The sequence below is a fragment of the Sciurus vulgaris genome (assembly GCF_902686455.1).
Source record: "Sciurus vulgaris genome assembly, chromosome: 19".
NCBI lineage: Eukaryota > Metazoa > Chordata > Mammalia > Rodentia > Sciuridae > Sciurus > Sciurus vulgaris.
This window is the reverse complement of record NC_136480.1, coordinates 8,714,913-8,738,683: the sequence shown is the minus strand read 5'-3', so window position 1 is coordinate 8,738,683 and position 23,771 is coordinate 8,714,913. Positions and strand designations below refer to the sequence as shown.

At 48.5% G+C, this 23,771-nt stretch overlaps 1 protein-coding gene across 1 annotated transcript; it reads right to left on the bottom strand.

Moving 5' to 3' along the window:
• Nucleotides 1–3,587: 3,587 nt before the first annotated feature.
• SEC13 (SEC13 homolog, nuclear pore and COPII coat complex component) lies at nucleotides 3,588–20,697 on the bottom strand. The gene is made up of 9 exons (XM_079122512.1): nucleotides 20,594–20,697; nucleotides 17,820–17,864; nucleotides 15,380–15,495; nucleotides 11,082–11,233; nucleotides 10,482–10,615; nucleotides 6,132–6,265; nucleotides 5,811–5,934; nucleotides 5,111–5,257; nucleotides 3,588–4,030 (listed from the first exon to the last, which is right to left on the bottom strand). The coding sequence occupies exons 1-9, from the start codon at nucleotides 20,594–20,596 to the stop codon at nucleotides 3,917–3,919; spliced, it is 969 nt and encodes a 322-aa protein (XP_078978638.1). The 5' UTR covers nucleotides 20,597–20,697; the 3' UTR covers nucleotides 3,588–3,916.
• Nucleotides 20,698–23,771: the final 3,074 nt, after the last annotated feature.

Here is a 23,771-nt window from a genome sequence, read left to right as displayed (position 1 = left end):
CTTCTGGCCCCTCGCCCTGTCACCTGTCTCTTCTTCCCATCACTGTATTGAAGTTGTCCTCACAGAGTTGCTGGTGATCCACACCAGGCCAGGGACCCCCTGAGGCCATGTCCTCTCACCTGGTGCAGACCTGTGTTGGAACACACTGGGTTCAGGGGAGGGCTTGTAAGAAGCCAGATTTGTAAGATCTCATTCTTAGATTTGGATCCAGTAGGTCTGGAGTGGGCCCCAGAACTGATTTTAAGAAGTATCCCAGGTAATTATTATTTTTTAAATTGCAAATGGACACAATACCTTTATTTAATTTATTTTATGTGGTGCTGAGAATTGAACCCAGAGCCTCACACATGCAAGGAAAGCGCTCTACCACTGAGCCACAGCCCCAGCCGCCAGGTTATTCTTCTCTGATGATAGAGTAATACTTGCTTTCTAGCGGATGATTTGGACACAGAAGATTCTGTGTGTTCTAGGAAATTTCAGATGTACAGAAGAGCAGAGCAGCGTGAGGAGTCTCCAGGCTTCCACGTCACCAGTTTATCTCATCTGTCCCCAGCATGGCTGCTTCATTCCCGGGACTCCTACCCCTGCCTGTGTGCAAGGCACGAACTGGGCCTGGCACAGACTTGCAGAAAGCAGGAATAACCGAGAGGTCCTATTGACCCTGGCTGATAGGGAATGGTGCCACTGACTCCACGCTTTACCTGGATCAGGGACAAAAAGGACCAATTAAGATTCTTTTCAAATTTTTGGTGGCGCTAGGGATGGAACCCAGGGCCTTTTGCCTGCAAAATTAGTGCTTTCCAGCTGAGCCACACCTCAGCCTCAGAAGCGTTTTTTAAAGCAGATCCCAGCTTGTGTGTCAATCAGCTCATCCCACAGCAGTGCTGACAGGTAAAGATGCACATGGTGGTCTGAGTGGGGATCCAGGTTCGTATTTTGTTGAGACACCCTGTCCTCCTCTACCCTTTCATCTCAAATCATTTATTTATTTATTTTTTAAAGTTGTTTGTACCATGTCCCACGTTTTCTTGCGGTATTAACTTCTCCCTGCCCCCAGTGCTTTCCGGAAACACCCACTCCTGGACACTTGGATCCAGATGCCCATTTTCTTTTGGTGGGAATACTTCTTCCTGGTGCCGTGAGTTTCCTGCTGCACCGCACTGCAAGGCTTTTAGTATCTGCTAGTTCCATTTTTCTGATGTTTTAAAGATGATCCAGGGGTATCACCAGATCCATGCTTGTTGAGGTTCTCCATTAACCTTCCCTTCTGTTGTAACCTGCCATTGTTGACAGCCACGACTCGGGATTACAGGACCGCGCGCCCTGCTGCGTTTATTAGCACTCGTTCCTTCAGCAGTTACTTTACTACCTGGATATACAGTTTGTGCAGGAAAGGCAAGACAACTGCTTGATATTTTTTCTGTTTACTAATTTTCCAAAGTTAAGGTTGGCTTTCCAGCATTCTATCATTTTTCCCATCTTGAAGTCACGGGTTTTTATGTATGTTGTTCCAGTTACAGTCACTGGTCCTTTCGATGCATCCCTATATGACTGGTAGACTCCTGGGTGCCTTTGGAAGTGACCCCAGTCTTTTTTTTTGTTTTTTGTTTTTTTTGGTGCTTGGGATTGAACCCAGGGGCACCCAACTACCGAGTCACATCCCGGCCTTTTTGTTTTTTGAGACAGGGTCCCCCTAAGCAGCTGAGGCTGGCCTGGAATTTACAATCCTCCTGCCTCAGCCTTCTGAGTGGCTGGGATTACAGGTATGCGCCACCAGTCTTCAATAGCCTTTCTTGCTTTCTGTCCCAGTGAGACATCTTGGGCTCATTCTGTGCATTTCCTGTCTCAGACCAAAAACCAACCTTTTTTCTTTCTTCCTTTAAAGAAGTCTTGGTTCTTATCAGTGGGAAATAAGTTTTCAGAAACAATCTAGGTGTCACATATTGGTATTATTGCTTGTAGGACATTTTAGTACATACAGGTTAGAAATGCATATTTTTATGTCATGAGTTCTGTAGTCCGTTATTGTAGTCCCCTCGTCTGCAGTTCCACTTTCCATAGTTTGAATCACTGGAAGTCAACTGTGATCTGAAAATACTACATGGAAAATTCCAGAAATGATTTTTCCTCCCATATTTCTTTGAACTCTGGGGGGGTCTCACTGTTGTCCAGGCTTGTCTTTCAAACTTGGGCTCAGGTGACCCGCCCGCCTCAGCGTCGCTTACAGCTGGGACCATAGGCATGTGCACCTAGCTCATACATTTTAAATAACTTTCACTGCATACATTATGATTCGAGTTTTCATCATTGTTGTTGATCTCTTAGTGTGCCCAGATTCTAACTTAAACTTCATCAGAGGTGTTCGTATAGGAGAAAAATTTTGTAGAGAGCTTGGTCTTGTTCATGGTTTCTGTCATCCACTGGGTTCTTGGAAAGGGGCCTGTGACTAAGGGGACAACTGCAGCTCCAGTGGACTTTAAGGTCACAAGTGTAAGGTTTTTGCTTCTTGGGTTTTATACTTTATCCATTATTCCCTATGATATTGATTTCTATTACCTTCACAAGGTAACAGGTTGCTATTTTAAGATAAAGCAAGATAAATATTTTCAAAATAAAGAATACTACAGTTATTAATAAGCATGAAACTATTGCAGCCTCTAGGGGCATATAGTCAAAACATTTATCTTTTTTTCTGATGTCATGAGTTATATTGATATATGGTTTAAATTTCATTCAAGGGTTTTCCAGTTTTTAGGGAATTTTTCTTGGAATCATAAATGCTTTATAACAAAATGAATCAACCTATAAAACAGACATTTGGAGAGTCTGTCTCTGCTCATCCCTTCTACTCTTCCTTCTTTCCCCTGTAACTATTCTTGTTGTGACTTTGACCCACTAGTAATGCAGAAATGTGTTGCTTAAATTTCCAAATATCCAAAGATTTTTCCATGTATGTTATTGATTTCTAATTTACTTTCATTGTTGCCAAAGTCCTATATTTTAGTTTGAGATTTGTTTCAAGGTCCAGAAATTGTAAGTATCCAGGTGCAAGAGCAAGGAATGAAGGGAGGCATGGTGTGTGGAGGGCAGCTGGGTCAGGCTGAGAGGTTTTGTCTTCTGTAACTTTGCAGATATGTGCTGAAATAGGGGGATGGAGATTGCCTCTACCCTCATTTCAACCAAAGCAGTTCTACTTTCTTCCATTTTTATGTATTATGGTCAAAAAAGATTTTGCTGAAGGATGGAATCGGTGGAAGAATAGGGGCCATATTTGCCTGAGCACAGCCACATCGCCCCTGCCCTTATTACCACTTGGCAGGTCCTGGTCGTGTGTCAGGGAATTGGGGACAAATGGCTACACAGCAACTCTAGAACTGTGACTGCTGGCTCAGCTCAGGCCTCTGGCTGATGGGCCATCTGTCTGCATTAGCTCACCTGTGTCTTGCATCAACCTGCAGGGCCAGGTCAGAGTCCGTACCATTGTGCTGCCTTCACTGTGAAGCAAAACTTGATGATGCTCATACTAAGGAGGCAAATGGAGCTTTGCCTTCTTCGTGGGGCAGGTGTTAGGAAAATGCAGGAAGAAGTATAAGCAATATGATTTTATTTAGTTTGGGAACAACCTCCCCCCAAATAATGCCCAAACCCAAAGGTACATAAAAATGGCCAAGGCCAAAAGTATCTCAAAATAATGGATTTGAAGTCATTTGTAGGTTCTTCATGACATGAATGCTTTGAGCCAGACAGTAAATTACAAACCTCAGGGAATCATGTTAAGGCAGATGATCGATCTGTGGTTGCATTTGTAACTGTTCCTGGGAAACTATCCTGGTGGAGCAGGGAGCTCCTCTTCCCACTTGCTTGGAAAGGGGCAGTCCTGGAGTGGCAGGTGGGGGACCAGGCCCCACCTGTGTTGTCACTGCTCGTTCTGCTGGCCCTCTGTGACCGAAGCTGACACGGAGCCCTGGCCCTTGTTGACGTCACTGATGCAGACCCACTGCCCGTCCACAGACTCTTTCCACAGGGTCACCTGCAGGTCAGCACAGAGTATGTCACAGGTTGGCCCCGCCTCATTAGAACACAGGTAAAGGCATAAATATTTAGAAGAGCAGGAGTGACCCTCAACACTGATGCAGCTGGCAATCTCTGACCAGTGCTAAAGTTTAAGAACCACGGTGGTTCAGGAAGGTCAGTAGTACGCCATTATACACTGAAGAGAGAGAGAGCAGGAAAGGTCTCTGGAGAGTAAATATTAGTACATTTTAAGAAAGAAACAAACAAAAAACCACTAAAAACTTTGGAGACGGTCTGTCTTCCCAGGACACACACTGCAGAACATGTGGTAGGAAGCCTCCAAGTACAGCACCTATGCCCACCGCCTTGTGAAAGTCGCCGTAGACAAGTTTAGGCATCACTTGCTCAAAACAGAACAATTACTTGTCCTGGGAGGGCCATCCGAATGTGACCGCTGATATGGGACCTCTGGCCAGAAAAAGCTTCCTACAGAAGGTCCCAGACATCCACCACAGCAGGTGGGAGCAACCCCAGTGTCCAGCACAGGGTAAACAGTCAGCTTTAGAAGGGGGGTTCTGACCCAGGCTATTGTATGGATGGACCTCAAGGACATTATGCAAATGAAAGTTACCAAAGGACAAATCCAGCATAGCTCCATTTTAAGTAACCGAGGGTGGTGAATCCTAGGTACACTTGACCATCCTCTTACTAAAAAAGCTGTGCGCGGAAGGGCTGAATAATGGCACTGCCCTCATGCAGAGGTCCCCTAATTTTACAGGGAGGCCCAAAGCTTTCTCAAGTCCAATTCTAAGTGTGGTGCCCTTCCAGCCCTCACCACTCTGGCTTGGTGGCTGTCACAGGAGGGAGACGTGGCAGGAAGGCCTCAGGTATCAGACTTAGTTTTACAGATCTGAGTGTTTTGGACAAACCTGTTTCTGTAGTTTGAGCGTCACCATGAAGAAGAGGTAGCCCGATGGTTAGGCTGACAAACCATGAAAGTGGCTGGTGAGGTTTACCCATCTAACTGAGGGACACGACAGTCCTTCGTCTGTCAACAGCAGGAGTGTCTACAGGGCCCCAACAGCGGTGGACGTACCTTATTGTCTCCACCAGAGACAGCCAGGATGTTGGCTGTGATGGACCAGCTCACGTGCCACACGACATCGTTGAACTTGTGCAGTAACTTGGGTGACCACATGTTGCCTGAGGCGTCATCGCAGGTCCAAATAAAGACACGTCCATCCTGGGAAGAGAGGCTTTTGAGTCAGGAGGTGGGGCAGGAGCTTCCCATCCCCCACTAGCTTTGGCAAGCAGCCCCCCTAAGCTTGCGTCTACCCGGAGGAACACACCTCACGGGTCCCTTGGGCCCTCTTGGTTTGGGATGGCCCTTGCCAACTTTTCCTCTCTAGGGCTTTCCTCGTGCTACGACTACAACATGCACAACTGTTCAAAAACCAAGAAGAAAAATCCCTTTCTACTTTAAAAACCAATTAAACATTCTCATGTTAGAGGAGGCCTTGTTCTCCGGGTGGGGGTGTAACTGGGAAGGGTGGCTAGATAAATGAGTCCAAGGTCCGTGCTTAGGAACTGCCCCAGGAAACCTCCACCAAGATTGAACTTGGCCCCTGGGGGTGCTGGGTCCCTTGTAATCGCTTTATCTCAGTGGTGGCAAGCCACCTCTGGCTTCTGACCAGGACTTGTACGGCATGGTGACTTGACCCTGTGTCCTTCCAAAGAGGAAGACGGAGGCAGCTCCCACTAGGCCACCAGGGAGGGGCCCATAGGTCTGGGCTGACCTGTGAGCAGCTGGCAATGGTGCTGGTGGGCAGGCCAATGGAGGGGGCCCAGGCGACGTCGCGAACCCAGTCACTGTGTGCCTCCAGCTTCTGTTCCTCCTTCCACTGGCCGTCTTCCTCCTCCCTGCGGGAGGAGCAGAGAATTCAGCAGGAGGCTGTGCCGCTTCTTTCCCTATCCCACAGGCCTCATGTGACACCTCTATAGGACTCCGTCCCAAAAACCCTGAGGGGATGTTCTGACAGCCTCTGACATGTCCTACTGGTGGTGGGGTAGGGAGGGCCCAAGAGTGCCCTTGAAGTGGGTCCATGCAAGCCACTCACTTCCATAGCTTGATGAGGTTGTCGCAGCCCCCAGACGCAAACTTCTTGATGTAACTGGGCTTCTGCCCTGAGGGCTGGTCTATGAGGCTTCCGGGGACCACAGCAGGGGCCCAGCTGACGGCATTGCAGCCAATCTGTGAAGAGGGACCCAGGTGACCCTTGTGCCCTGCAGCGAACACTGCTGTATACACCCAAGGCTGCTGGTCACTTCTCTCCAGTTTTCAGGACTAGACGACAAGGCCCATGAGAGGAGCAAGAATCAGCCACTGACGACGCTCCCTCAAAGAAGCCTAACTGCTGCTCTGTGCGTGTGCAATTAGGAACCCAAATGTTACCTTTTTCAGGTACCTGAAAGGAGGCCACGCTGGGTCTACTAAAGCCACAAAAAATGAGCACATGGTTTAATGAACTCTAAAGCACTCTGGTCACCCCGTCAAGAAATGACCGTCTCGGGCTGGGGTTGCCGCTCTGGCAGAGCACTTGTCTAGCATGTGAGAGGCACTGGATTCCATCCTCAGCACCAGAGAGAAATAAGTGAAATAAAGGCATTGGGCAACAAAAATGACCATCTCCTTCCTACTTGAGAGGTCTTCGTGTCCCCTCTGAACCATGGCCTTGGCCCCTCAGCTCTTCCTCCTCTCCCGACACTGCCACTTGGTGTGCCAATTAGTTTCTTTTTTAAACATCTAATGTGTACAGCCCTTCTGGGTTTTTCCCCTTCCAGTTTTCCAGCTGAAGACCCAGAGTCACTGACCCTTGGTCTCAGTCCAGCTTCTCCGCTGCACACCCAGTTCAGGTGCTCCTTTTAGTCCTTCAACACTGAGCTGGAGCCAAGGATGACCAGGGTGAGGGCTGCACCCCTTTGCAAGGCCACGGGTCTCCAGCACAGGTCTCGTCAGGAGGTGCCAGGCTATTGATATACAGTGACTCTCGTTGGCCACTCTGGGTTTCATTTTAATTTCATGTGCTACTGGATTTATGCATATTTGACTGGTTTTAGTTCACTGTAATTTTTTAAATTTTGGTTGAACCAAAACCCAGGGGTTTTGGTTTGAATTGAACCCAGGGGTGCTTAACCACTGAGCCACATCCCCAGCCCCTTTTAAAAATTTTTAGAGACAGGGTCTGAGTTGCTGAGGCCTTGCTAAATTGCTCAGGCTGACTCAACTCCTGCCTCAGCTGGGATCACAGGCATGTGCCACTGCATCTGGCTCATTGCAATGATTCTCACCCTCAGACTGCCTATCTTGGCAAGGTCAGCTAGGTCAACTCGGCTCCTCTGATGACCCTAGCGTGTTCAAGTACAGCTCTGACCATTTCTGTAGATGTGACAAGATGTTCCAGGCTCACCCTGCACATTTCCTGCTTTAGACCTGGGATCTTTCTGGTTTGAGGAACTATATTTTAAAATTATAATCTGGGTTCTAGGGATGCTGACAGCCGCAGAATTACATGTGATTTTATCTCATTTCACACAAACATTTCTCAGAATACGACTGCCAACATGATTATTCAAAAAACATTTTAAAAGATTTTGCAAGGGCTGAGGTTGTGGCTCAGTGGTAGAGCACTTGCCTTGTATGTGTGAGGCACTGGGTTCGATTCTCAGCACCACATATAAAGAAAGGAGTAAAATAAAGGTCCATCAACAACTAAAAAAAAAAAAAAAAGATTTTGCAAATGCTCTCCCCATCCTCCCTCACACTGTTCACCGTCAGGTACTGGGGTGGGAACCTAGGGGCACTCCACTACTGAGCTAGCCCCACCCACCTGCCCCACCTCCCTTTAATTGAGACAGCATCTTGCTAAGTTGCCCAGGCTGGTCTCCAACTTACGATCCTCCTCCTTCAGATTCTCAATAGTAGATGTGTGCCGTTGTGCCCAACTCCCTTGAATATAATTTTTTTGGTACCAGGAGTTGAACCTGGAGGTGCTTAAACACTGAGCCACACCCCCAGCCCATTTTAGTTTTTGAGACAGGGCCTGCCAAGTTGCTGAGGTTGGCTTTGAACTTGTGATCCTCCTGACTCACCCTCCTGAGCTTCTGGGATTAGTCTTGCACCACCACGCCCTGCTTAATATTTTGAATATGTGGCCTTTTCGGGTATTGGGGATCAAATCCAGGGTCTTGTGCTTGCTAAGCACATACTGTAACACTGAGCAACACCCCCAGTCCTAAACTCCGTTTTCTTATGCATGAATCATTAAGGTTGAAGAGTCTGATGATAATCTAACTTGGTTTTGCTCAAATAATTTGTTTATAGTCATAATTTTACTAGAATTATGTCTTTTTGTTGGTGACTCTGGGTTGATATTCTTATTTTTGGTACTGGGGGCTGAACCCAGGGGTGCTCTACCACAGAGCCACATCACCAGCCATTTCTATTATTTTATTTTGAGACAGGGTCACTAAGTTGTTTAGGGCCTCATTAAGTTGCTGAGGCTGGCTTTGAACTCACAATCCTCTTGCCTCAGCCTCCCAGCCAATGGGATTACAGGTGTATGTCATTGTGCCTGGCATGGGTTTATGTTCTTAAATGCAGAGTTAGATCTCTTAATCTCACGTTTCAAGTTTCAAATCTTTGTAAAGTTTTCTTGATTTTTTTTTTTTTAGTATTTCCTTTTTTCAGAGACTTATCTGTATACTTCCTTTTTGTCTACTTTTTATCAAAAGCTTTTTTTGATTTTTGAAAAATTTCCTCCTTTGCACACTATTTTTCTCTAGGCATTATCTGTTTTACCTGCTCTTGTACTTCTAATTTCGTGTTTTCTACTTCTAATTCTTTCCTGAGTTCTGTTTTCTCATTTTTGAGTTTCTCTAATTTTGACGTTTTTTTGTTACCAGGGCTTGAACCCAGGGTTGCTTAGCTGCTCAGCCACATCCCTGGCCCTTTTTAGTTTTTTGTTGTCCTTTTTAGGTACACAGCAGAGTAGATCTTGACACATACGTGGAGTAGAACTTCCCATTCTCGTGGCTGTACCTGCTGTGGAGTTTCACTGGTCGTGACTCATGTGTGAACACAGGAAAGTCATCCCCACTCCCTTCCCATTTGGCCTTTGGTTTTGGGGGCTTGGCTTATTTCACTTAGCATGGTAATTTTCAGTTCCATCCATTTACCAGCAAATGCCATAATTTCGTTTTCCTGTATGGCCTGGAGCATGGCAGGCAGCACTGGACCACTGAGCTATCCCTGGCCTGGTTTTCTGTTTACGAGATCAGTGTACTGATGAAATCAGCAAAGCCTTTCTAAGTTCAGAGCGCTCTCTTGTTTTGGCACGGTGATGGCACTGTTTCTTCCCAATGCTGGTCTAACCTCTTCTGTCCTTCTGGGTCCATACCTGGCTGAAATCTGATTTCACCCCAGCAGCTTCCCCTTGTGAGGGGCTCTGTGCAAGCCCTGGAGGGTGACAGGACTTGCATCACTTTAGTCTTTTGCTCTGGCCCCTTACCTGGTTCAAGAGAGCACAAGACCCCTCCCAGCCATTTCTCTAAAGATGATGTAGAAACAGAAATGTCCAGAACCACAGCAAAGATGGCCAGCCGTCATCTTTGATGAGCAAAATGTAAATAAAAACCACAGCAACACACCACCTCACACCCACCAGGACAGCTCTGACCAAAGAGGTGAGAACATGGAGAATGAGAACCTTGAAATGCTGATGGAAACAGAACGACCACGTGGCTCAGCAAGTTCATACCTAGGTGCACACCCAGGGAAAACCCACGTGCTGATGCAGAAACCTATCCCTGAATGATCACAGGAGCATCTGGTCGTGAGAGCTGAGGGGGTCCATCAGCTAGTGAATGACTAAACTAGACGTGCACCACTGGGGAGTATCACTCGGCCACAGAAAGGCACGTGCTGAGACACGCTGTGATGTGGACAGGCCCTGAGACTCACAGCTGCTCGTTCCTTCTTTCATTCTCAGGTCTGTGAGAACAAGGCACACAGCAGGGGCACAAGTGTGTTTCCCCACCGTCCACACTGTTTTCTGGACAGTTTCAAACTTAGGGCTCAATGCCCAGGAGCACAGGGAGCTCAGCCCCTGTGACGCTGCAGCAGCCTCAATTGCAGGGGTCCCAGTGGCTGCTGCGGGGCATGTCGACCGAGGCATCCACAGCTAAGGTGGCAGCAGGTGGGTAGGCTGCCGTCGCCTGTTGCCCCGGCCCCCCTGATCTGGGGGCTTACGAGGAGAAGCCAGTGCCAACCCCAGCCCTGGGCGGGCAGAGGCTGTGCAGCTGCTCGGGCTTCAGAACAGGAGGCTTGAGCACATGATGGGCAGCCCTCCTGCCCCCACCCCAGCAGGGCCACAGCACTACCCTCGGCATGGAGGCAGGGCTGGACTTACCGTGTGAGCATTGTTGATCTTCTTCACTTCCCACTGGCCCTCCCCGGTGTAGGTCAGCAGGGAGATGGCCCCATCCGAGCTCCCACAGGCCAGGATCAGGCCGTAGTCGTGGGGGGCCCAGCACACAGAGTTCACTGCGGGAAGGAGGGGGCGGCGAGCTGTAGAGTGTCCGTTTCCGGAATCTACCGCTTTACTACATTTCTAAGATAACTGCAGGGATCACTGTGGCAGTTGTGATTTTGTGACTTAAAGATGCTGTTATCTACTAATGTCATCTTTTCATAGACCGTCTTCAAAAAAGTAGAAGGACAACCACCTGAGAATAAAGGCTGGCACTTAAAATGAATAAACCTTAAGGAAAATTCACTGTTGTGTTTACTCTTCTCATTTTGCTTTGGACTGGCTTTGGATTTGGGGTCTTAACTGTAAGGGCACGTCAACCAGAGGTAGCCACAGATAGGGTGGCAGATGACAGAGTAGGAGAAAGCCAACCAAATTCCAGGGACAAACAAGCCCCAGCACAAGAAGGGAGCTAAGGCTTCAGGCAGGACATAGACCCTATTCCCCCAAGAGACCTGGTCACCTGCCAGCCCCACATACCTGAGGAGTCATGTCCTGAGTGCTCGTGGGTCTTCTCCCAGGTGCCATTTTCCTCTTTCCAGATAATGACTTTCCGGTCGTAGGAGCAGGATGCCAGGATATTGCCATACATGGGGTGGGCCCAGGCCACCTGCCACACAGGACCCTCATGCCTGCAAGGGGAGGGGTCAGAGAGGCTCAGGGGCAGGTGGGGTAACCCAGGGCTCTGCCAGACCCTGTTCTGGACAGAACTGAATAGACAACATCTGCCTAAGAATTCTGAAAGGGAGAGTACAGAATGTTACTGTCACAGGGACACTGACTGGACAGTAAGGACCCTAATGCCCTGAGAGGTTGAGCACCTTGAGGTCACAGGGTTGCTGACAGATAGGACTCCAGCAGCCCCCGACAGCCAGGAGAAACCTCGCTCCCCGGCTGCAGCCAGCACTGCCCGAGTCCACCGCTGTCTGCACCCACAGGTGCTCAGCATTTGCAGACCGAGTCACGATCCACTCTCCACACGTCACCTTCTAAGCAGGCGGTGTGTTTACTTTGTTATTTCCCACTACTTGTCATCTGTTCAAAAGGCATCTACCAATCTGTCCACTCACCTGACGACAGGTACACCTGCACACACACACACACAGTGGCAAGCCTTGCACAGGGACCCTTCCTCTGGTCAGGGAGGGCTGTGTGCTCAGCACAGGAGGCAGCTCGTGGGCGCTCAGGCCCCTGCCAACCCACTCCCCAATTCACTAGCTCTGGACTGCAGGCCAGGGTCAGATCTCCCTGACTTTGTTGCTCTCTTTTTTTTAAAATTGTTTTTCGTTGCATGGACACAAAACCTTTTTTATTTTTATTTGGTGCTGAGGATGGAACCCAGTGCCTCACAAGGCGAGCACTCTACTCCTGGGCCACAACCTTGGCCCCCTGACTTTGTCTCTTCATCTGAAAATGAATGTATCAATAAAACTTCTTTCACAAGGTGATCATGAGGGTTAAATGTGATAAGTCACACACAGAGCTTAGAAAAATGCTTGGTACAAAAAAGAAAAAGGATGTGGGGGAAAAGGTACACTCACACTGCTGGTGGGAAAGTAAATTGGTGTAACCACTCTGGAAAGCTGTATGGAGATTCCTCAGAATGCTAGGAATGGAACCACCATTTGACCCAGCTATCCCACTCCTGGGTTTATATCTAAAGGACGTGAACTCAGCACACTACAGTGACACCACATCAATGTTTATAGCACCTCAATTCACAATAGCTAAACTATGGAACCAACCTAGATGCCCTTCGACAGATGAATGGATAAATAAATTGTGGTATATGTACACAATGGAATATTACTCAGCCTTGGAGAAGAATGAAATTATGGTATTTGCAGGTAAATGGATGGAGCTGGACAGTATCATGTTAAGCAAAATAAGTCAATCTCAAAAAACCAAAGGCTGAATATTTTCTGTTATGCAGGTGCTAACTCACAATAAGGGAGAGGGGCTAGGAAAGATCAGAGTTACTTTGGATTAGGTAGAGGGGAATGAAGGGAGGCTCAGGAAGAGGTATGGGGGTAGGAAGGACAGTACAGTGAAGCCGACATTATTACCCTATGTGTATATATGACTACACAACCAGTGTGACTGTACATCATATACAACCAGAAGAATGAGATTACCCTCCACTTATGTATGATACATCACAGTGCATTCTACTATCATGTATGACTCATTACAACAAATTTTTAAAAATGCAAGTCTTCAGCTCTGAAACTTAAACAAACCCCAACCCCAAATAAGAAAGTGTTAAGAGTGTGTTGAGAGTCCCTAGGTGCACTGAAAGACAATGAGAATACATGAGGTGCTCCTGAATGCCAGCTGTGTGTCGCCCATAACCCAACACACCTGTGGGATCCTCATGGCGGCCATTTCAGAATCTCACCCTGTGGGTTTGCTTTCTAGAGCTACTTATGATACCAATATCTTGGTTCAAGTTCCTCCAAGGAGCAGACCTTAGAAAAGGGCTGTGTGTAGGCAATTCCTTTTGAAAACAATCCTCCTAGAACTAGAAAAGTGAGAAACTAGGAAAAGAAAAGAAAAGGTGAAAGGGAAAACCAATCCACTGTTATGGTTTTGAGCTGATTCCTACGGTGTAGATTTGGGAGTTTCTACTACTGGGAACCTTTGCAGAAACATGTGGAATGTCCCTCATCATTGTCGAGCCAAGGCAGGGAAGCAGCAGCATTGGTCTATCAGTCCTAATGCCATAATTTTGTTAGGGACACCAGTGACCTGGACCTCAAGGTACATAAGACTTAGAATGTCGAGATGGCTTATCCCATGATTCATCTCTACCACCTTCTCTGCAGTGACACATGCATACCCATGTTTACAGCAGCACGACTCACAAGAGCCAAACCATGAGAGCCAGCCTAGGCGTCACCAACAGATGAAGGGATTAAAAAATGTGGTACATAAACCACTGGAGTTTTATTCAGCCTAAAGAACAACAAAATTATGTAATTTGCAGGAAATGCATGAAACTGGAGGGCACGTGTTAGTTGAAATACACCAGACTCAGAAAGTCAGTGGTCATATGTTTTCTTAATTACGTGAAAGCTAGAGAAAAAAAGGGGAGAAAGGATTTCATGAAAACAGAAGGGAGACCGTAAGGCAGAAGTGAACAGGGGAGGGGGAGAGAAACTGAGGTTCTGGTGACTGAATTTGATCAAACGGTGTCATAAGCGTGTATGAAAATCTCACAATGAAACAAACAGAAAAGAAAACCAAACCCAACCTGATTGGTGCTGGGCGAGCCCCTGGTTACTCTTTTGCCCTAGGGTAGCAGCCACTGCCCTCAGGCTGGGACAACACTATAGTCCCAGTGCCTACAAAGCAGCCGCTGATGAAACTGAGCAGACTCAAGTCCCAGCACCTGGCACAGTGCTAACGGAGGCCGAGACACATTCCACCTGGCATTCCACATCATTTGAGCATGAGGAAAATGGAGCTCCCAGGGAACTCAGCTCCTGCACAGGGACTCTGGCAGCTGGCTCCTCAGTCCCTCCACCCTCAACGCTCAGGAAGAGGACAACTTGTAGGCCCATTTCCCCAAAGGATAATCTAGTCTGCTTTAATGCAACTCAACCCGTCCTGGGCTCCGCTCTGTGCAGTCTGGCCAGGTCAGGAATGCTCAGAACAGTGCACTGAAGACAGAAGCAAGCTGACCAAGCTGACCGAAATCACAGCTGCTAAACGCACATACGATGTGACTAACTCTAGTGGCACATCTAGAGCAATGTCACGATATTCTAAGAGCTGTAACTGTAATGTAAAATGAAAATTCCTGTGACATCTATTGGTAACCAAGTGACAGGCTCTACAAACACTACTGTGGTTTCTGTCCCACCTCTGAAATTGAACAAAGTGTGAAATATCAGAGTCACAAAAAATAAAGGTGATATTTTTTCCTTTGCCCCAGTTCCCTAAACCCCAAGTTCTTCCCACAGCAACCTGGGGAGCTCAGGTTAAAATCCACAACTTGGCAAAAGGCAGTGAACTTGGGGTAAGCGTAAAAATGAGTCTGGATCTCAGTAAAGAGAAGGGTAAATCAAACATTTGTCAAATCCAATATTCATGCAACACCTGCCATTGGCAAACAGAACAATTAAAAAGTTTATTCTTACAGTAATGATCTGGAGATCATAAGGGCTAAACTGTAATATGGCATTGTTTACCACCTTTTTTTTTTTTGGACCAGGGATTGAACCCAGGGGTACTTAACCAGTGAGTCACATCCCCAACCCTTTTTATTTTGAGAAACAGGGTCTTGCTAAGTTGCAAAGATTGGCCTCAAACTTGTGATCCTCCCGCCTCAGCCTTCCAAGTTGCTGGGATTACAAGCGAGTGGCTCCACATCTGGTTGTTAACCAGTTTTAAATGTATCGGTACTTGCCCACACTGAAGGTGAACTGGGGGACGGCTGTGTCACACATACTACTTGGGAAGGAAGCAGGACGAGCCCATCTTGAGGGTAAGCAGATGAGGATTCAAGAGGTAAACTGTCTCACTTGCCCCAGGTCCTCTAGTGGAAGTGTGGGTGCAGAGCTGGGATCCATGGCTGGATCTACCTGGGCCCTTTGCTGCATCACCCCTGGGGACATATACTGAGGTCAACTAGGGTGCTGGGACCCGGCCATCTTTGCTAAATGTACTTTGGGGTTGCTCTGAATCTGGGCTCCATCCTCTTCTCTCAAACTCAAGGCAGGGCATGAGATGGCACATGATCCTGGCAGACCTTTCCTACGCTTGCCCACACTTACCCCCTGAGGTCAGCGATGAGGATCTGCCCGCCGTTGCGCACATCAAAGATTTTGACGGACCTGTCTGAGGAGCAGGTTGCCAGGCGGGTGCCATAGTAGTCCATCTGGGCATCGTGCTGCAAAGGGAGGACAGCTCAGGAAGCCTGCAGGCTGGGCAGGAGGGGGTGGGGACAGCCAACAGACAGAGGCTAGTTTGGACTAATCTACCTGGAACAAACTTGTTTTTTGGTACTGAACCCAGGGGCACTTTACCACTGAGCCACATCCCCAGCCCTTATTAAGACAGGGTCTAAGTTGCCGAGGCTGCTTTGAACCTGCAATTCTCCTGCCTCCACCTCCCAAGTCCCTGGGATGACAAGCGTGCGCCACTGCATCCAGTCACCCCAAACTAATCAATCTCATACAATTGCCATCACTAGGCAAGGAGATACTCTCTGCTAGGTGACGTCTTTCTGAAAGAGACAAAGTAAACCACACTCAGCTGGTTTTATACACCCTTTACACATTCCCAGAAAGGTCCCTTTAATCCTGTTATGTTGGGTGAAGATGGGAAAACAAAAGTTGGGCAGGCCGCCCTGTTCTCAGGCCCCTGGTGTATTGGGAAAGGTACCCTGAGGTCCAGCTCAGCCTCAGAACCCAAGGTTAACACTTGAAAGCAGCCCCAGACAGGTCCTCTGTGCTGTGCCTCTGGCCTGGACACAGGGTTCCATTCAAGATACCTGGGTTCCTGACTCCACCCCAGCCCCTGGGTTGGTTTGACCTTCACCATATTGGTTTGCCTAGTAACTCTGACTCCCCACCCAAGGGAAATAATACCTTAGGTGTCAATGGCTGTGCCACTCATGAACCAAATTCCTGATGCTGCCTGACTGTCCAGAGCTGGGCTGGCTCCTGCCCACAGTCCCTTTCCATTTGGGCAATGGCTCTCTGTGGCATTGTGCCTACTGCCTCCTACCCTGGCACTTCTGCTTGCTGGCTCTCCCTATTCCAAGGATGCTCTTTCCCAGCTGTCCCATGTCAAGGGTTTCAGAAGTGATTAGCTGTCACCCCTGTAGTCACCAGGAGCAAGTCACACCCTGGGAAAGGAAGCATTCCCTGTGTCTGCCTCAGCGTTCCTTTCTCACCTCCTTACCCAAGGAAAACCGACTCCTCTTTGGGAGTCAGCCCCTCTGCTACTTCAGACTTGGCTTTCTCAGGGGAGTGGGGGACAGGCAGCCTAGTGCATTTCCAAAGCTCTTCTCCAGTAGATGCTACTATGCTGTGGGAGGAAGTAGGGTATAGTACCAAAGATTCAAATCCTAACTCCTTAGCTTATGTGCTATGCAAACTTTGAGTAATGACCTCACCTCCTTGAGCTTTAATTTCCATATTTAAAAATGGGTTAATGACTGTTACCTGCTTCAAAAGTTGTAAGGCAGTCTGAAGGAGATATGAATGAAGAGTACTTAGTATGGGGTCTGATGTTTAGTAAGCAAATGTCCGTAATTACGATTTTGCCTCACCTGCTTCCTAGATCCATGCAAGTAGGTAGCACAGCCACTATTCTTCCCATGAGGAAACTGAGGCTGGCTCACAAAGATAAGACACCAGCTATGGAGCCTCAGACTGGATTTTCTTGTCCATGGTGCTAGGCTATATCCAAGGAGGTGTGTCTTATAGCTAGACTGCTTGTGACTGAAACCAGGAACAGATTAACTCTGTTATCAGGCCAATTCTCAGAAACCTGAAAGCAGCTGTTGAGTGGCCAGGCTGCAGTGGCAACCTGGGCACGGAACGCTGTAAGCCTGGTCTTGCTCAAAGGCTGCTTGTACTACTTGGCCTTGCACGAAGCAGCTGGGAGTTTTTCCTGCTGGAGACTTTGACCTCTGGACCTCCTCCTGTAGCCCTATCCTCGGCGGTAAGCCTTGCGTTTGCCTCAGGAAACTGAGGAAATGCCCTCAGTAGTGACTTCTGGTTTGAAGGGTCTTGTCTGGCTACCATCTGTGGTGGTCTGACCTGCTCTGCCTCAGGCTTTCACTGCGGCTGCCCACCAACTTTCTACTGAGTCATCTTCCTTCTCTCTTCTCATTTAACCCCCCTTCCAGTGGGGCTCAGAAGTGAAAGCAGGAGGAAGACTGGGAAGACAACAGGCCAGCCTCTGACCCACTCGGCCTCCATCCTAGAGCAAGTTACTGTGTTGGTCAGACCAAGGGCCCTGAGTGACAAACTGCTCCCAAGTACCCCTCAGCAGGGCAGCCTGACTGTCATAGCCCTGCTGACTCAGAAGACACTGCTGGGAGAATGACCACACCCCTTGAGGCTACAGCCTGACTGGCAACCACTGCAAAGCCACACCTGGGTTCAGAAATGATCACTAGAAAAGGGAATGAAAAGTCCAAACTTTGTCCCTCCCACAGAAATGCCCATGCCCAAAGCCACCGAGGGAGGACTAAATACTCACAATCATATCCTCATGGGAGGTGTCCACGGTGTTAATTACTGACACCTGGAATCAAAGATGGTGCTGGTAAATTAACTGATGGCAGAATGCAATCACCTCATTAAATCCACCTGTTGTTAACCTCTTGACTGCAACTGTTCACTCAGTCAGTGAACATGTGCCAAGGATGGCAGGTGGACAAAATCTGTCAAGAGCTAGTTCTTATCTTTGAGAAGTTTGCACATAAAGAACCCAACATAAGATGAATCCTTTAACATGGTTAAACTTTTATAGGGACCTGAGGGGGTGGCGGTGGACATGAACTGGACTTAGATGAGGAGGAGGAATTGGCCAGATTACAGGTTGGGGTGAGGTCTGGGGTTTGGGGGACTACTGTTCAAGCAGAGGGATAAACAAGCAAAGTCAGAGGTTTGAGAGAGCTTGATGTGAACTGCAGAATGGCAAGCAGTCTGCCTTTGAAGGCGAGGCGGGACCTAGAGGGAGTTAGAGCTGATGTTCCCTTCCTGGATGATAGCCTGATGTCCCCGGCACTTCATGCATAATAGGGTTATTATCTATGACTTGGAGACTTGATTCAAACTTCTCCTGAGGCAGTTCCCTCATCTATCACTTGTCATAGACTCAGCTGTCACACCTAGTGGCATCCAGGCTCAATAGTTTGAGGGGCTGGTACACAGCTGTCATGGCATCAACTTCTCAAATCCTTGACTGGCTGGACTCTTGCATAATTTCAGCCCTGCATACCTACAATACTTTATGCTGTTTCTTCTTCCCACTAAAGGGGAGCTCCCTGGATTCCTGCGCTTAGTCATGAGTAGTTCTGAATCCCTTCAAATCATCTACTACAAACCCAAGGAACTCAGTAACTATTTGCTGAATGAACACATGAACAAAAACTGACTTTTTCTTTGCTCAACCATTATTCTCTTTAATTCTTTGGATGGAAAAGGGGACTGAAAAGGTTTCAGTTTGAAGCTGACATTTTTGCTTTGGTACTGGAGACTGAACCCAGGGGTGTTTTACCACTGAGCTATACCCTCCCCAGCACTTTTTACTTATTTTCATTTCATAGGGTCTAAGTTGCCCAGGCTAGCCTTGAGCTTGCAATCCTCCTGTCTCAGCCTCCGCAGTTGTTGGGATTATAGGCAGGCGCCACAACAACTGGCTGGCACTGACATTACTTAACCATTTCATTCTTTCCAGCACAAGCCCTGCAGTATAAAGTCTGACTTAACTTTTCAGAAAGATGCACCAAGGGAGAGGATGGTGGCAAAGCAGGTCAGAGGGGCATACTGACTAAGCACCAGTTCTCAGAAAATTCTACAGGCCCCAAAAGTGGGCTCCCAGAGGCTGTAAATGGAAGAAAGGAAAAGGAGCCTCCTGTGGGTTGGGCGGTCAGGTTACAAAGTGCTTTCACATGTGCACTGGGAAGTACCAGGAGCAGAGTCAATTACAGTCACCTGATAGACTAAGGCCCTGAAGAAGCCCAGGGAAGAGGAAACACTTGCCAAAGTCACAGAGCTAAAGGCAGAGCTGGGGGAAATGCCCTCTCCCTAACCTATCAACTCCCAGCCACAATCCGTTCCACCAGACTGCCCACTGAGAACATAAAATAGTTGTTACACTGAATTCCCTAAATCCAATAGCTGAGAGAGAGGTAGAGTCAGGAAGAGGGTTTGCTGAGAGAGAGTTTCATACTGGATTACTATTTAGAAGCATTCATTTCTAACCACCCTCACCCACAAGCCAGGATTGGTGAACGGTGCTTATAAACAAGTGTGTTTTAAAGCCTTTCATCCTCTCAAGCACCTGAAATTATCTGTTGTTATTACTGTTATAATCACTGTTAAACAGTAAGCAGCGGCACTCAGAAACAATTCACCTCTTCAGAATCACGAATTATAAATTAATTTAGAATGAGGTGAACACTGAGGATAAGTACTCCCAATTCTATTACGGCTAAGAACCAGAAGCCAAAGGGGAAAAGTAACACCTAGCTCCCTGCAGAACAAGAACTAATCCCAGGGCTCTGATTTTTCGGTTCACGCAGGCTCCCTGAACCTGCTGCTGAGGCATATCCACTTTCCTAAGAGCATGCATTTACCACAGGGTACCAAGCTCAGTCTGGAGATTGCCATTCATTAGTTCATTCATTCATTCAATCGGTATGAACAGTAAGCTGTAGATACCCCAGAAATCTTAAACAACGGAGACCTCGTCCATTCAGTTTATCTTTCCTGAAGAGCCCATCATACCTGGAGAACCTGTGCTCAACAACTGTTCAGCCATTTCTGCTGGGAGAGGTAGTAGGAGGCAGAATGGAAGGGTTAGGAAGGTTCGAAATCTCAGCTTTGCCCCTAACCAGCTGTGCAAGAGGCTTCGCCTCTCAGAGTCAGGTTTTCTCGTCCGCAGTGTCATGACAACAGCACCCCTTCACGAGGCGCGGCAGGCGGACATTACGAGCAACACTTGGGACTTTTTAAGGGCTCGGTATACAGTAGCTCCCATGGCGTTTTCGGTTTTCAATGGCGGAAGGAAAAGAAGGAGAGCGACATGAGGGAGGCAGGGTAGAGGCGAGGCCCGCAGAGTCCCAGGAGGTTCCGCGGCCTCACTCCGGTCTCCCGCTCTGAAAGGTCCACAGGGACAGAGCACCCAAACCTGCAGGTAGTGAAGGGGAGCAGAACGGTCCCAGCCCAGGCCTTGCGCCTCAGCGTGGCATAAAGGCCGCGAAAGTGGCCCAAACCCTGCTCCGCGACCCCGGTCCCCGCACTCACCATAGCTGCAGCGAGAGCGACTCCAGGTCTCGGACGTGGCAGCTTGAGGCGTAGCGTCCGTACGGCTCACTTCCGGCGCCGGGTCGGCAAAACTAGGGGCCCGTCGCTCTGAAGCCTCCGGGTAGCAACACGCTCGGCTTGCGCGGAGGTCCGGCGTCTTCCACGGGCCGCGCCCCGCCCTCCTGTGGCTCCGCCCCCTTATCCTGGCGGAACGCGGGAGTTCCACCGGGCGGAGCTGTGGTTGCCTGGGCGACCCGGGCGGAGGGCAGTTGGAATCTGAAGCTGTAGTGAATATCTATCCTGACCAAGCCGTCCCTTTTTCTGAGACCTAGAAATGAAAGCATTAATAATGGCGGCTTCAGCGACCTCTCGGCGGTTCTGGGTTCTGGTTCTGGGCTTTTCGGTGAACACTGGAAGATGATTGGTTTTGTGGGAGTTGATTAGACCGGTCTTAGCCCCTCCTTGTTAGTCCCTCCTCAGGACCAGGGCCTTCTCTAAGCCCCAGGACCTATGACTTCAGAGACTCGAAACTTCCCCTTAAAAACGGGTCCCCCTGGTATCCCTTGAGGCTGGCTTAGCAGGTAGATTCCCCCAGGCATGGTGGCACCTCAGCCAAGCTCTTGTATCTGGAGTCCAGGAGCCCAACCCTCAGTGTCCCCAACTCCTAGATGCCTGGCTTCCCAAGGGAGGGCAGTCAAGGGCTCCCCACAAGCACATGGAGAATTCCACACTGCAGGGCAGAGCCTCGGGGCTCCCCTGGGCCACACATGGTCTAGCTCTGGCCCCACTCTAGTAGTAGGGTGCAAGTAGCTTACAGTGCAGCCTTGCTTTCTTTAGTGAGTCATAATCCTTCAGTTTCCTCTGTTGAAACGGGCTAAAAATCCTAGCCTGAGAGATATCGCCAGGAAGATGTTGATAGGCCCAGGATGTCAAGGAACATTGGAGAGGGGGCCAGGGGAGTTCCCTGTTAGTAGAACTAAGTTCCAGGCTTCAGGAAGCAAGCCAGCCTTCCACCCCCACCCCAGCTTCTGAGATTTTCCCACAGTAAAGACGGGGGACAGCTTGCTCTCCTGTTCTTCAAGGAATCCCTAGTCTTGGTTAGGTAGTGGCACCACTGATCCTCTGGGTGATAAGGTCAAGTCAGTTCTTTCTGAACCTCACTTTCTTCTAGTGGGAAATAGGCACAGAGGCATATTAGATATAAATATAATGCAGAGGTGTACTTGTTATTAATGGAATTTCCTAGTGTAAACATTGAAGCTGAAGAAACAGATTTGGGACAAACAATGGGTATGTATTTTACTCATTAAGATATTTGGGGGTGGGACTGAAAGACATTGTTATGGAGAGGTTTAGGTGCTGACTCTGGCGTCAAGATGGACTCAATTACTTATTATGTGGGAAAGGTCTTCATTTACCTCTCTGAGCTGCTGTTTCCTCCTCTGGTAAGTGAGAAATATAATACAGGTTGAGCATCTCTTATCTGAAATGCTTGGGACCAGAAATGTTTGATTTTGGGAGTTTGGAAAATTTGAATATTTATTGTGTATGTGTAAACCTCAGCTTTTGAAGCAGCGTTGGGAATTGTTTCTTGGTCTGAGAATATTCTTTTTCTTTTCCAATCCTTAGGAGAGGTTCACAAAGCTCAGACTCCCTTTTGCCTTCTCCCTCCCCAATGGAAGATGCCACCTACTTCCTATATTTCCCATCTCCTCCCTCTAGCTAATCCCACACCCCAAATCATTCTTAACTTTCTCTAACCTGTGCCCTCCACCTCCCAGTCCTTTTGCCCCAGAATCTCCTGATCCTCCTGAGGCCCTTTCCCCCCACAAAGTCTTCCTCTCTGAGATGGTCAGCGTTTTTTTTTTTTTTTTGCAGTGCTGGGGATTGAACCCAGGGCCTTGTGCTTGCAAGGCAAGCACTCTACCGACTGAGCTATCTCCCCAGCCCGTTTAGCCATTCTGATGGGTTAATGGCTCATGACAGGTTAAGTGTGCCTCCCTCGTTTGGTGGGCGGTCAAAAGGTGTGACCTGGTAGAGGGAGAGCAAAGTGTCCTTCCCAACCAGGGGCTTGATTTCCCCGAATTCAAACCCGCAGAGGGTGGGGGCCCAGGTGTCCTGCAGAAAAAGGCTTTGTGATGGGAACCGTGCCTGCATTTCCACGTGTGCGTTTATTGTTATTGCTCAGTATAGTGTTGAAAAGGCAGACAAATCCCATTCGTTACAAAGAGCACAAGCCAGAGATACAGAGAAATAAAGAGTGTACAGTAAGAGCACAGTCCCTTCCCAGCCCCAGTTGTCCCAGAGCCCCCCAGAGCCCGGGCAGCTTGTGGAAGCTGGAGGCGGCACCAGTCCCTCACTACTCTGTTATAAAAGGTGTGCACACAAGAGTTAGCAAGTGTGGCGACCCCCGAGAGGAACGGCTCGGGAGGGAGAGCACCACAGACATTACAAAACAGACCGAGGGGCTGAGGGGTGGCCCCAAGAAGCCTCGAATCTCTTGTTTTTGGAGGGGGTGGTGATGGCAGCTGCCCAGGACCTGGGATCCTTTCCCCTACTCCGTCCCCTGCCTTGGGTGATGGAATCTCTACATTTAAAATCAGGAGCGCTTGATTTGGAACCTGGGAAAGAACTGGGGACTTCCTGTTGTCTGATTATTGCCTTGGCTCTGGAAGGTTCCAAAGCCTTCAAGAAGCAGCCCTTTCCTGCCAGATCCTGTGAAGTGGGATTTTAGATGCTACTTCAGGGGAGATTTGAGGGGGAGGCTTGTCAGATGCACCAGGTTGGCAGCCTCCGGTAGGCAGAGCAAGAATGGCATGAGGGGAGGAAGCAGGAAACCTCTGTATCCCACAGGCGCTGAAACTCTGAATCAAAGAATAAGAGGGGACTGCCCCCAAAAACCCCTGAAATAAAATAACCAAAAACAATTTAAGGAAGTGGAGACAGGAACAAATGTTTCTCCATGAGGATCGGCAGCACAGCGTGGGCCCCATGTTCTCTCCGAGGTCACCCTTGTAAAGCTCTGGGTCTAGGAGAACCCCTTCTTTTCCTGACTGGCTGCAGATGGAGGGTCCACCTCTGCACAATCATGAAGTGACTTTGGTTCCTAAGCTAAGGCTGGGTGGGGGTTTGGTGGACTCTTCCTCACAACTCGCAGGCCTAGGCAACGGGTGAAATG

Coding starts and splice junctions, on each gene's coding strand:
- SEC13 (XM_079122512.1), bottom strand. Junction 6,266..10,481: donor AGATCAACAATGCTCACACG/GTAAGTCCAGCC, acceptor CCCTCTTCACAG/ATTGGCTGCAATGCCGTCAG. Junction 5,258..5,810: donor CCATTGCCAGCTGCTCACAG/GTCAGCCCAGAC, acceptor CTCTCTTCCCAG/GATGGACGTGTCTTTATTTG.